This window comes from Pristis pectinata, chromosome 19 (genome assembly GCF_009764475.1).
Source record: "Pristis pectinata isolate sPriPec2 chromosome 19, sPriPec2.1.pri, whole genome shotgun sequence".
Lineage (NCBI taxonomy): Eukaryota > Metazoa > Chordata > Chondrichthyes > Rhinopristiformes > Pristidae > Pristis > Pristis pectinata.
This window is the reverse complement of record NC_067423.1, coordinates 39,572,519-39,586,648: the sequence shown is the minus strand read 5'-3', so window position 1 is coordinate 39,586,648 and position 14,130 is coordinate 39,572,519. Positions and strand designations below refer to the sequence as shown.

The window sequence follows — 14,130 nt, the reverse complement described above, 5'->3', positions numbered from 1 at the left end:
CACAGACATTCGAACTATTAGGGAGTTGAGGGGGGTATGGAGAGAGAGAGAGCAGGAAAGTGGTATTGAAGCCAAGATTAGATCAGCTGTGATCTCACTCAATGGTAGAGTAGATTTGAGGGGCCGAATGGTCTACTCCTGCTCTTTTTAATGTAAAAGAAATGGGAAATAGAAGTGGCTTTATCAGTATGATTTTTATATTAGTTGCTCTGGATTGTGGGAAGTTATACTGCAGGTATAGATCTGTCTATAATGGAAAACACCTCATACAATGGACAGTGATGATAATTGGGAACAGAGTGATCTCCTGGTGGAATTTTATTCATCCAAGGTTGGGGGGTGGTGGGGGCGGGGGCAGGAGCTGCAGGCCACACTTATTTGTTTTAGCCCCGAGGAAGATCACATATTTCCAGCCAGGGTGAGAGCTGCCCATATCATGGTGCACAGCGCATCACACTTAGTGTGGAACAAGTTTAATAAACCAGGTCTTCTGTTCTCTATTGCTCCTACAATGAACTTCCAGTCTAATCAGGCTTAGTCAACATCTGCCCTTCACAGAGGCACAACAAGTCCAATTATTACATAACCACCGGTAGAAAATACAGGCATGCCTTTTAATTTTGCCCTGCCCTCATGAGAGCTGATGAAATAGCCATTAATTATTGCCCTTGTGGTAAATTGTTAGTTGCACCATCTCAAGTCATATGTAAGCGGTTATCAATATACTTACCCTGTACACGGTGAAGCAATTAGATCATTTTCTGGTTCTGTTAAGATAGGAGTTTCCAATGTCTCTGACTTTTCTTCGTCCTCTTGTACTTCCAGCTCTGGAGTGGCACTGCTGGATGGTAACAAGATGCAGAACATTTCACGCTGGATTCTCAGGTTCCTTGCTTTAGTCAGATAAATCATCAACAGAATCTTTGCTTGATCAACATGTACAAGTGTAAGTGCAAATCGAGACCTGATTTAATATGCAACTACTTTCTATTGGTTTAGTGCACAACTCGCACTAATTAAAAGATTATGTTTAGTAGCCAAAAAAATAATCCAAAGCACTTCAGGCAGAGAATGGAAACTGTGTTGGCAGGAGGTTGGTTAAAAGGATGGATTCTGCGAAGTCATTTAAAGAACAGGCGAAGGAGGGGTTCAGGAAACACAAGAAGAATGACTAGAAACAATGCGAAGGTGTATAAATGGAAAGGTGCATGGATGGGATGAAAAGGGGACAGCTGTCTACCTGCACTGTACTTTATCTGTAGCTGCTACACCGTATTCTGCATTCTGTTTTCTTTTAATATCTCCATGTACTTATGTATGGCATGATCTGCCTGGATGGCATGCAAACTAATATTTCTCCCCCACTGTATCTCAGTACACGTGACAATAATAAACCAATAGATGTCACTGAGATGGTCGTGAAGGGTTTAGTGGGTGACTACTTTGCCCCACCCATACACCCCATTACATCAAATGCAAAGAGCCAATGCAGAATGCCGAGGATTGTTTAGTACACAACAGGATGGGAAGCAGTGTTTCTGGGCGAATTCTGGTTAATAAAGGGCCGTGATGATTCTACAAGTGACAATGGCACGAGTATGAGATTTAGCAGAAGTAGAGCACGTTGTAGGAGCTTAGTGACAGACAGGAGATGAAGTTGAACCATATGCCCAGAGTGTGGGCTCAGTACGAGTTAGAGGGACAGAAAGAAAAGGCATGTAGTAGCCCCCTGCACTTCCTCAGGATCTCAAAGCACTACAACTAACCAAACACTTTTGAAGAGAAGTCACTATTGCAACTTCCGAAACGTAGCAGTCAGTTTGTGCTGTTTGTTGGCTGCCTATCCTTTAGTGCCCTTGTGAGGGAAAATGTTGCCCCTTCTCTCCCTCAAAATCTCTTGGGACACCCAGTGTCTCAAATCATTATCTCATCAAAAAGTGGTACCTACAATGGCGTCACACTAGAGTAGCAGGCAAGATCTTGAGCTCAAGTCGCTACAAATTCTGACTCAGTTCAACCACTGAACCACAGGTGATACACAAGGAACAGCAACCTCCATCTCCCCAAAGCTCATCTGGAGGAAGGTCAAAGCCAACCACAACCTAGAAAGGAAGATTCCTACCTTCAAGGTGAAGTGAAATGTGAATTGATCAATAGGACCTCACCCTTTATTCAACAGCTGACTGCCCTTTTCTGCCCAGGTGCAGGTGCTGATAAATTGATGCAGTGATGGCCGGGATTTGGAAGCTTCATTTGGTTTTTGCCCTAAAAATTTCCTAAAGCAGGAAAAGTCACAGATTATAGGAATATTATCAAACATTAAATCCGGATTTAATTTTGTCAGTGAAAGTTGCAGTCAGAAGCTGATAAAAAGTACTCTCTCCCATTAATGGCACCCCACAAGGCTGCGTCCTCAACCCCCTACACACTCACGACTGCGTGGCCAGATTCTGCTCTAACTCCATCTACAAGTTCACAGATGACACCACCGTAGCGGGCCCGATCTCAAATAATAACGAGACCAAGTACAGGAAAGAGATAGAGAGCCTAGGGGCATGGTGTCATGACAACAACCTTTCCCTCAATGTCAGCAAAACAAGAGCTGGTCATTGACTTCAGGATGTGGGGCTGAGTACACGCCCCTATCTGTATCAATGGTGCTGAGGTGGAGATGGTGGAGAGCTTCAAGTTCCTAGGTGTAAACATCACCAACAGCTTGTCCTGATCCAGCCACATAGATGCTCTGGCCAAAAAAGCACACCAGCACTTCTACTTCCTGGGAAGGCTAAGGAAATTCAGCAGGTCCCTGTTGACCCCCACCAATATTTTACAGATGCACCATTGAAAGCATCCTATCTGGATGCACCACAGCTTGCTATGCCAACTGCTCTGCCCAGGACGACACAAAATTGCAGAGTTGTAGACACAGCTCAGTCCATCATGAAAACCAGCCTTCCCTCCACAGACCTTGTCCATACTTCCTGCTGCCTCGGGAAAGCAGCCAACATAATCACAAACCCCTCCCACCCCGGTCCATTCTCTCTTCTCCCCTCTCCCGTTGGGCAGGGAATACAAAAGCTTGAAAACACGCACCTCTGGGCTCAAGGACAGCTTCTACCCCGCTGTTACAAGACTCTTGAATGGACCTCCTGTACGATAAAGATGAACTCTTAATCTCTGTCTGCCTCGTTGTGGCCTTTGCACCTTATCTGTCTACCTGCACTGCACTTTCTCTGTAACTGTAACACTGCTATGGCTTTTCCCTTTGTATTACCTCGACATACTTGTTTTGGAATGATCTGTGCAGATAGCATGTAAGACAAAGATTTTCACTATCTCGGTACAAGTGACAATAATAAACCAATTACCAATCTCTTGTATACAATCTGCCACAGTGGTTAAAATTGCAAAGGGCAAGATTAAAACAAACAAAACTTAACACTGAGATGCAGCTCAGCTGCAGCAGATGTGCTGAGTGTTGTTATGATTGGTTTCAAATAGATCTTAAGGTAAAAAACTGCCGTTTAAGTATAGCATTACATTCTGAGATATTCCCCCAGTCACTATCACAGAGCAGCATTTAAACATAGTCACTTCAGAAAAAAAAAGTTCAATTTAGTTAATTTTTCCTTCAGGATTTTAGCATCACCGGCAAAACAAAAATGCTGCAGATGCTGGAAATATGAGACAAATTCTGGAAGTACCCGGCAGGTCAGGCAGCATCTGCGGCGAGAGAAACCGATTGAACCTTTGAGGCCGATGACCGTTCATCGGTCCTGGGAAGAAACTAAAGGGGGAGGGTGGCGAGAGTGAAAGGAAAGTCCTGTGAGTGATGTGGAAAGTGCCCCTTTTACACCCCTCTTCCTGCTCCCCAGGACCCCACATTCCTGAAGTAGCGATTTGCATGTACTTGCGCCACTTTAGTGCCCTGCTCCTGATCTCTCTTCTGTAACCAGGCAAACCGAATGCAAATAAAGTGACTGCTTTCCAGTCCACCCCACCCACAGTCAACAAGGGTGAACCAGTCGCAGGTCATTTCATTCTTAATCCCAACCTCACTTTGGCCCCCATCTTCAGCCTTCTACACTATCGAGTATCTCGTCTGGTCACATTGCAGCATTCTGGTCTCTTATCCCACCTCTCCAGATTTCAACCCTGCCCTCCAAACCCCACCCCCCCCCGCCTCCCCTCGCATCCTTCTCCTCCAACCCCCGCCTCCCCTCGCATCCTTCTCCTCCAACCCCCGCCTCCCCTCGCATCCTTCTCCTCCAACCCCCGCCTCCCCTCGCATCCTTCTCCTCCAACCCCCGCCTCCCCTCGCATCCTTCTCCTCCAACCCCCGCCTCCTTCTCCAACCGTCTCCACCATCTCTCAGCCAGCACCACCCCCCCCCCCCCACTTGTGCCATTCACTCTCAACCCTATCACAGACCTTCCCTTCCCTCTTCACACCAAGAACTAGTCTCATCTCCTACATTTCTCAGTGGTGGTGAAAGTTCTTCATCTTAAATAAATGTTTCTCTCTCCACAGATGCTGCCTGACCTGCTGACTGTTCCCAGCATTTTCTGTTTCAGCCGTTTGCACTCATGTCCAAGTGTCCTTGAGGAGGTCAATTAGGGAAATAACTTAACTAAGGCAGACTGTAGCTTCATGGGTAAGGAATGGGGGACGGAGTCAACTTGGATAGTTTCTCAGAGTACAAATCAGGTGAATAGCCCTGCATGCGATAGGATTCCATGAAGCAGTCACGATTAGCACATTGCCTACAGGACCCCAACCAAGGGCCAGATCACTTGTAAACAGGTCGACCTACCAACTGCTCATCTTTCTTGTGAACTTGCTCCGCAGCTTGTCCTGGTCTCCTTCTGACTTCCGTCTGCCTTCTTCAATCTCCCTCAACCTCAACTAAAGTGTAAATCAAAGAAAAATCAGTTCTTGGCTTCAAAAATTAAGTACTCTTCAAACACCTAATTTTAAACAGCTGAGGGAGGAAGAAGCGAGGACAAGTTATTACATCATCTCCAGCCCCCTTCCTCTCAACCGTTCCAATCCCTACTTCAACCCAATGACCGACAGAGGACAAATCTGCAGCCCGGGCTGTGGCAGGAGGCCCGAGTCTAGTGATCGCAGACCAGGGACTTCTCTGGTGGGACATGCTCTTCCATTTCCAGTCACCCTGCAACTACAAGTCAGTAATCTTAGGTAGCAATTGGTTCCTTGGAGCGGTTAGTACTCTTAACAATTTTATCCCCTCACCATCAGTAACACCCCATCGTGGAATTTCCTGTGAACTTTTCAAGGAATAATTAAGGAGATTATTCCACAAATGCCAATTTTAAAGACAATTTGCAGGATATGGGATTACTGGCCTTTCATTGCTTGTCACAGTTGCCGGAGATGGCAGCAATTTGACACAACAGAGTAACCATCCGTGCTTTTCACAGTATAGTGAAACAGTCGATCTGTCCCACTGGGTATAGACCAGACTGGTTGGGAATGGCTGACTATCTCTAAACATCATTGACAAACCATTGGGTTTTACAACAATTAAGTGACTTCATTATTACTGTACTCACATAGGCTTTTCACTTCCAATTTATTTACTTCATCATGAACTCTGGTAGCAAGGAGTTCAGTTCTACAGAGAAGAGCCAATAAGTCAGGCTCAGAGTATGGCATAAAGTCTGAAGCATGAAGTACATGAACCGGGAGGTTAAGACAGAGCTGGAATAAACCACCAGTTGGGCCACAGTTCTGACAGTGTACAGCTCGGATCATCATTGGCCTAGAGAAGTAAAACAGCCACAGATCCTGCTTAGTTTCTGAACTCTGGTGGAAAGTGAGAGGGCTTTGGGCAAGGTGGGGTTTGCAGAAATGGCCCTTAACAAAATGACATGGGAGATAATAAAGCAAAGGTGCAAACGGGCAGGGTTTTTGGGTTAGACAAAGAACCACTTGCATTCTTATTATCAGAGGGGTGTAATTAATGGAACCAGCTTTAAATGGGTTCCAATTTGTGATGGATACCCTCAGAAATATTTGCCTGGACTGTGCTTTTCACTTCTACAAGTTATTTGGACAAAGCATTATGTGGAACAATATACAGGTTTGTTTAAAACATTGTGTGCAGGAATTAGGAATCAGATAAACCTGAAAACTGCTCTGGATTAAAGAATGGACAAACGTATGGCAGAGGTCTCTGAAGGTGAATAACTGCAGCGTATCAGAGTTTACAGAGTCATACAGCATGGAAATGGGTCCTTCGCCCCAACTGGTCCACGCTGACCAAGATTCCCATCTAAGCTAGTCCCATTTGCCTGCGTTCGGCCAATATTCCTCTACACCTTTCCTATCCATGTATCTGTCCAAGTACCTTTTAAATGTTGTTAATGTACCTGCCTCTGCCACTTCCTCTGGCAGCTTGTTCCATACATGGACCACACTTGTGTTCCTATTAAATCTTTCCCCTTTCACCATGAACTTATGCTCGCTAGTTCTTGATTCCCCAACCCTGGGAAGAAGACTGTGTGCATTCACCTTTATCTATACCCCCTCATGATTTTATACACCTCCACAAGATCACCTCTCAGTCTCCTACACTCCAATCAAAACTGTCCCAACCTGCTCGACCCCTCTCCAAGCTCAGTCCCAGCAACATCCGCGTAAACCTCCTCTGCACTTTTTCAAGCTTAACGGCATCTTTCCCATAACAGGGTGAACAAAACCAAACACCCCATGCTCCCAAACCTGCTGAATGTGCAATCCTGTGGGCTCACCTTATATCTGAAAGTAAACCAATACGTGATGGACCAGGTTCCCATTTCACATTGCACTGGGTGATTGACAGCTAGCCTTAAAATAACACCATAATAAACACTTGAAGCGACTCCAACTGGTGTCTCAAACGTCAAGGGGTATCAAAAAACAAGAGGGCAGTGGTTTAAGGTGAGGAGTTTTAAAGGGGATCGGAGGGGCACATTGGTTGTACTGCCAGAGATGGTGGAACAGACACAATCACTACATTTAAGAGGAATTTAGATAGACAAAAAACGCAAAGTTAAGAACAATGTAGTTCCAATGTGGTCACATGGGATTAATGTCAATAGACCAAAATGTCAGCACGACATGGTGGGCTGAAGGGCCTGTCTGTGATGTACGCCTCCACCATTAACTATCTAAGCTTATGAATGGAAATAACATTAAGCCTCAGGTCCGCAGGTGAATTGCCATTTGCAACGTCACCCCATTTCTGCCTTCCAATGACCAAATTCTGGTTTAATGCTGGTGTGCACGCATTGTATCCCCACATTTATTACATAACTGCAAATTAAAACATGTCGGTGGAGATTTTGACAGTCCTTCAAAATCCAGGAACTGGAGCTTTGACGCTGTTATCCAGCCCACGGAAAACTGATCAGTGATGTGTGAACACATGACGCTTCCTTACCACGTCAACCTGCATTCCTGCGTTGCTTCTTGGAATAGTGGCAATGCTCACTCTCCGCAAGGATCCCTTCAAGAGAGCACAGTTTCAACATGTTACCCTGAGTATTCGTCTCCTGAGGTTGATAGAGTTACATGGCCTAACATTCATGGCAGAGTAACCCAACTCTCGATTCTGCAGCTGGAAGTGGGGGGAAGGAAGGGTGAGGGAGCCAAGGTTGGGTGGGGGCGAGGGGGTGTTGCGACCAAGAAATCCTAATGTATTTTGCAGACAAATACCTTTGAAGCACAGTCACTGCTGTAACACAAGAAACCTTACTGTGAACTTCTGCACAGCAAGGTCCAAAAAAAATGATTCAGTTAAATGCAAGAGAGACGCTGAAAGGAGAGAGAATGTGTTGACCTCACTGGGAAAACCACTGTTCTTTTAAAAAGGTGTACAGGGTTCCTAAGGCAATCTTACTTTAATGATGTATCTGAACAATGGCACCTCACCCTGGAATATACGAAGTCTGTTGGCCATCGTGGGACAAAGTTCCACACAAAGGAAAACTTTGGAATTCTCCGGACAGGCAGCATCTGGGGAGGAGGGAGATTTCGTATTGCAGTGTGCTCATCTTGCTTCCAAAGCAGAAGAGAGCTAAAATAAATGTTCAGCAAAGGGCAGAGGGAGGGTCAGAGTAAATGGCAAAAGGGACAATGTTGCAAGACACAAGATATCTTCATTAGTCACATGTACATCGAAACACACAGTGAAATGCATCTTTTGCGTAGAGTGTTCTGGGGGTCAGCCCGCAAGTGTCGCCACGCTTCCGGTGCCAACGTAGCACGCCCACAGCTTCCTAACCCGTACGTCTTTGGAAATGTGGGAGGAAACCGGAGCACCCGGAGGAAACCCACGCAGACACGCGGGGAGAACGTACAAACTCCTTACAGACAGCGGCCGGAATTGAACCCAGGTCGCTGGCGCTGTAATAGCGTGATGCTAACTGCTACACTACCATGCCTGCGTAAGATAGTGTAGATGAGGTATGTCCTTCCCTTTCATGTTATCAGGGCTATGGGAAAAGACTGGCGAGGAGGTGGGAAGAGTGGGATCGATTGGATGAGCTTTAAGGAGCAATGGTCTTCTACTGTACTGCTTGATTCTACAACCTAACCACCTGTGGAGGATCCTTCCAAGACACACTTACAATAGACTGCCTGCTAGACCTTACACAGTCTTCCATGTTGCTATTTTGGGCAATGGTTTGAATGGGCAATGAACATCAGTGTACTTACTCTGCCATACGTCTGGGAGGTGGGGAACCTCTTATTCCGATGTTCATCTGGAAATGAATGAAACTGTCGATTAACAATGGAGAGACTTTCATTAATATTACATGTAGCGCTGGTGAAATCCAAAGACTGCTTCAGTGTGTTAAGAGTCCCATAATGGGTCAAAGATTGGATCAAACTTTTAATTTATGTAATTCAATCACCAGTCAAGTGTTTACAGGAGAATTTATCAGTCTGAGGCTGCATAACAGCAATGAGAAGAGTGGCAGGAAATACTGAGCAGGTCAGGCAGCATCTGGAGTGAGAATATAATGTCTCAGGTCAATGAACTACCACCAGAACTGAGCAAACTTAGAATCAGAGGTTGCAGGGAAGGTGGAGTCCGTGATAGGGCGGACACCACAAGGGACTGAAGTGGTGGTGGTTTGGCAGACAGTGCAGTGTGAAGACTTGCTAATCGTAGCTGATCTGTCTGAAGGAGGTGAATGAAAACCGAGATAAAAAGAAAAAAGTAAAAAAAGAGAATCCCTCGAGAAACTAAAAACTGCAGACGCTGGAAATCTGAAAGGCAAGCAGAGAATGCTGGAGACATTCAGGGTCAGACAGGAGGGCAGCCCTGAAATGAAATGGAAAGGATGGTGACCTGAAAACATGTGAATTCACTTGTACCTTTTCCAGCTTAGTGCACTGCACTCTGTGCTCACAATCTGGTTTACTCGGAACTAAGCACAGATTGGTTGACTGCTTTGAGGCAGTTATTGACTGCAAGCATGATCCCGACTTCCAGGTGCCTTCATCCCAGTCTGACTTCCATTTCTGGCCTCGCACTGTTCCAATGAGGCCCGTAGTAAGTGAAGAACAGCACCTCTTCTGAGAAGGAGCCTTCTAACCCTCGACACTGGACACTGAATTCACACAACCAGCCTTTCCTGTTTGTATTAGAACTACAGCTCTGAAGGACCATCAGCTTGAAATATTACCCGTTTCTCTCTCCACAGATGATGCCTGACCTGTTGAACGTTTCCATTGTTTTTATTTCAGATTTCCGGTATCTGCAGTTTTTTTGTGCACCTCCAGTATGCATTGTACAGTTCCAGATTCTTTAAAAAAAAAATTCTTTTATATTGTTTCCTCCCACTTTCGTCCATCACCTTCTATTTACCTCCCCCCCAGATAGGTCACCTACAATTAACAAGCCTTCACTACCCTTCCTCAACCGGCACCACCATGCGTTATCCAGTCTCTCATGGTCTCGACCTACCACAGATATTTCCTTTGTCCTCTCGACCCCTCTCTGCAACTGATAACTGGTTTCTAATGTATCAGTTCTGACGGAAGGTCATCAACCAAAAACGTTGACCCCATTTCTCTTTCTACAGACGCTGCCTGATCCAACATGTTCAGCATTTATTTCAGATTTCCCAAATGCAGCACTTTTGCACCCAATATCCACATTTTGTAGTTATATTCCCTTGTTTGCTACTCTCCCACAAGTGAAAACATCCCAACATCTACCTTTATGATCTTATACACTTGAATAAGGTCAGCCCTCTTTTTTTCTACACTCCAAGAAATACAAACCCACACAGATTAGCCTCTCTTGATAGGGCCACCAGTTCCTCCCTATCAAAAGGTGACTTTCTGGGTCTATAGACTACTCCCACCTATGTCTTCCTTCCCCTGCTATTCATGATTTCGACCCAAACCCAGGGTTGGAACGCGGGGGCTCCGATGGTCAGGTAGCTCCCACTGTCTCCAGTCATTCCACAAGAGGGGGAACGTTGTACAACGCATGTGGGTGAACCACCAGGAGCACATGCAAGGGGCGAGATCAGCTGAACGTGCAGAGCTGCAGCTGAGCAGGGAAGGGTAGACAGAGCTCCGATAACAAATGCTGGCGGATAATTCAGAAGCCGCAGATGGTCGAGTTGTGCACGAGGTTAGCAGTGGAACTGGGAGCTGATGGCATTTAAAGATGTATTCACTCAGCTTAACCACTTGCGCAATCTTGTGAAACTCTTGCAGCACCACAATTAGGTCCTTGGCCTGCCTTCCACACTGATCTACTCCCACTGCTGTCTGTGTCTGTGTGGCAGATACAGGACGTCCCACATCCTCCGACGCCCATAGAACCACCTCCAAAATGTTCACGCTTTGTTGCTCTTCATTTCTGAGGTCAGAGTCACTTCCTACACGACTACCAGCAGTCGTTCCAGCCACAATGCAAGGTGTCAGCCAAGCCTTAACATTGCTGGCCTCTGTACTGCCTCCCTCCGCACTCAACATTGAGCGTTCTCAATGCTGCAGACACTTTTCATATGTTGGGCTGACATTTAATCTCTTTGTTTTCCTGTCCGCCCCCCTCCCCCCCGACAGCATAATTAGGAAGGAAATGATAATGGTCAGACATAGCAATCAACAAACTCAGGTCAACTGCTCAGTGTGGTCCCTGCACCCACTGAAGGCCTTGCTTATCCCAACAGGACTGTGTCATTTCCTTATTCCAACAGATAAACGTGTGGCTGGGGAAAGACAGACAGTGAAAGAGAAGGACTTGCATTTCTATAGCACCTTTCAGACACCAGGATATCCCAAACTGCTTCACAGCTAATGAAGGAAGCACTTTTGAAACATAGGTCATTTAAGAACAGCAAACGCCCATAAAGAGTCAGTTATACAGTACGGAGACAGGCTCTGTCAACCATTTACACTAATCCCATGTTTTCATTCCACAGTCCCAGCAACCTCCCCCAAGTTCAACCACTCATCTACACACAGCGGCCAAGGAATCCACTAACCTGCACATCTTTAGGAATGTGGGAGGAACCTGGGGGGAGCACACACACATTCACGGGGAGAACGTGCAAACTCCACACACACACACACACACACACAGTGCTGGAGGTCAGGATTGAACCTGGGTCACTGGAGCTGAGGCAGTGGCTCTACCAGCTGTGCCACTGAAAGAGCAATGCGATTGTCATAATACTGAGGGATAAACATTGGAGGGATACGATGAGATGGACTCTTGACCTCACAATCTACCTTGTTGTGACCTTGCACCTTATTGTCTACCTGCACTGCACTTCCCTGTAGCTGTGACACTTTACTCTGTATTCTGTTATTGTTTTTACCCTGTATTACCTCAATGCACTCTGTACTAACTCAATGTAACTGCACTGTGCAATGAATTGACCTGTACGATCGGTGTGCAAGACAAGTTTTTCACTGTACCTCAGTACAATTGACAATAATAAACCAATACATCGGCCAGGACGCTTCCTTCAAAATTATTTTAGGCCTCATTTGAGAGAGCTGATAGTGGCCTACAGCCTCGTCCGACAGAAGGGTGCCTCGGCACTGCCTAGGAGTGTCAGCCTGGATTTGTGCATTTCAATTTTGAATGGGGCTTCAACCCATGACCTACATTACCCGAGGCCGGGAACTGATCTTGGGACCTCTCCAGAGTGTGTGGTGCTGCGGGGCGTGGTGTACCTGCTACACGTCACGTAGGACGGGACCCTGACCTCGGAAGTGAACAGCAGCAAAGCGTGAGATTTGGGGACTCTGCTCTACAGGAGCTCAAGGGGTGGGAGAAGAACTGCATCTGCCCCTTCCAGACACACACTCAAAGCATTGGAAGTAGATCGGAGTGGAAGGCAGACCAAGGATCTGATCGTGGTACCACAACAGTTTAACAACATTGCACAACATTTAATGTGAGAGAGGAAAGATTTAAAGGGACCAGAGGAGGAATTTTCTCTCCCTCAGAGGGTGGTGGGTACATGGAATGAGCTGTAGAAGTGGGTACAAAGTTTAAGAGATATCTAGACAGGTACCTGGATAGAAAATTGTTTACAGGGATATGGGCCGAACGCAGGCAAATGAGACTAGCTTGGATAGACATCTCTCATGGACAATTTGTGCTGTGTAACCACGACTCAGGGTTAAGCTGAGAGAATAGTGCACACCTTCAAATACCATCGGCTCCCAGTTCCACTACTAACCTTGCGCACTACTAAATCCTCCAGGGGCAGTCCTGCATTGCTCTCCATCGGAAAGGTGGCTCCAAATCAGAAACAGAGACCGGAAACAACTTGCTTACCACTTCAGCAGCAGTAGTCAGCCCCAATCATCGGCTGCATTTACCTTGATGTTCTTTAAGTGAATTCAGAGTGTTTCCATTCTGCAGAAGTAGCTGCTTCATTTCTTCCAGTTCTGCGTGTTCTTTTGCATACATTCGCTTCAGGTTTTCGACGTACTGGATCATAACTTCAACTGCTTTACCGACCCGAGTTTCCTGTTGAACAGAAGGCCCGGCATTCACTGAACTGTCCACTGCACGGAAGTTAAAATGCTACACACTGAACCTTAAGTCAGCAAAGGCACTCACCGAGTCCAAGATGTGAGAAGGGATGGGAATATGGGAGCTACGTAACATGACTAGCAACCTCTAGACCTCCACACTTTCAAATCCCATTACAGAAGGCGAGAAGTTCAAATTTAATGAAATAAATCCCAAACAATATATTTATTATTGATTAGTATTGCTAGTATTATTAATGGTGATGGTGAAACTACCAGTATTGATAAATCTGGATCACTGATGTTCTTTAAAGAACAAAATTTGCCATCCTATATACCAGTCTGCTCAACATGCAACTCTAGACCCAAGGACATGATTGACTCTTAATGGAAACAAAAACAGAAAATACTGGAAACACCAAGATTGGGCAACATCTGTGGAAAGAGAAACTTAACGTTTTGGGTCTGTGACCCTTTATCAGAACAGCACCCACAGATGCTGCCTGACTTGCTGAGTTTCTCGGGCATTTTCTGTATTACTGGAGACATGGCTACAGGAGCCCCTCACAGTCCAAACCACAGCCCTCCTTCACTTTCCTCATCAGTGACACTTCCTCCAGAGTGTGACCATTGCCAGAACCTAATTGTTTCCCCCGATATTCAAAAGGCATCACCTTCGCCAAATCCGCAACAAACACCTCTCACTACAGCATATCCTTCCAATGCAATGCACAGTGTGGGTATATGTACGTGATGTACTTCCATGGGATCTTAATGCCCTGGTCCTGCCAGCTTTACTAGTGACTGGCAGTGCCCTAGTTTAACACTAAAGTGAAGCTATAAGCACTCACACACTTCAAGCAGGCAGTTCTGATAGGGAGACTTTAGCTTACAACAGTTAATTTTATTTACCTGGTGTATGGCTCCCAGCATCTCAGCGCGGCTTATTACCCTGGTTATGGTCTGGGTAAGGACACCGAGACTTTTCTCAAGCTTCTCGAAGATTTCCAGCGACTGGACCTCTTCACACAGAGGCTGTACCGTCTGCGGGAAACAGAACAGAGAAATGAGATGGAGAGTAGGGAGGGGAAGTTGGTGGAAAGA

The 14,130-nt window shown here is 45.9% G+C and overlaps 1 protein-coding gene across 8 annotated transcripts in view; it reads right to left on the bottom strand.

Annotated features, from left to right (window-relative positions):
* lrmp (lymphoid-restricted membrane protein) overlaps positions 1 to 14,130 on the bottom strand; it is a 147,772-nt gene that overhangs the window by 4,069 nt on the left and 129,573 nt on the right. For 4 of the 8 annotated variants that reach the window (XM_052033463.1, XM_052033464.1, XM_052033466.1 and 1 more), the window contains 7 exons: positions 13,939 to 14,070; positions 12,871 to 13,021; positions 8,725 to 8,771; positions 7,448 to 7,513; positions 4,814 to 4,905; positions 2,166 to 2,276; positions 731 to 841 (listed from right to left, as the gene is read on the bottom strand). In XM_052033463.1, the coding sequence (XP_051889423.1) occupies positions 731 to 841; positions 2,166 to 2,276; positions 4,814 to 4,905; positions 7,448 to 7,513; positions 8,725 to 8,771; positions 12,871 to 13,021; positions 13,939 to 14,070 (710 nt within the window). The remainder of the gene's footprint in view (positions 1 to 730; positions 842 to 2,165; positions 2,277 to 4,813; positions 4,906 to 7,447; positions 7,514 to 8,724; positions 8,772 to 12,870; positions 13,022 to 13,938; positions 14,071 to 14,130) is intronic. The other 4 variants (XM_052033469.1, XM_052033467.1, XM_052033465.1 and 1 more) reach the window with 3 other exon arrangements.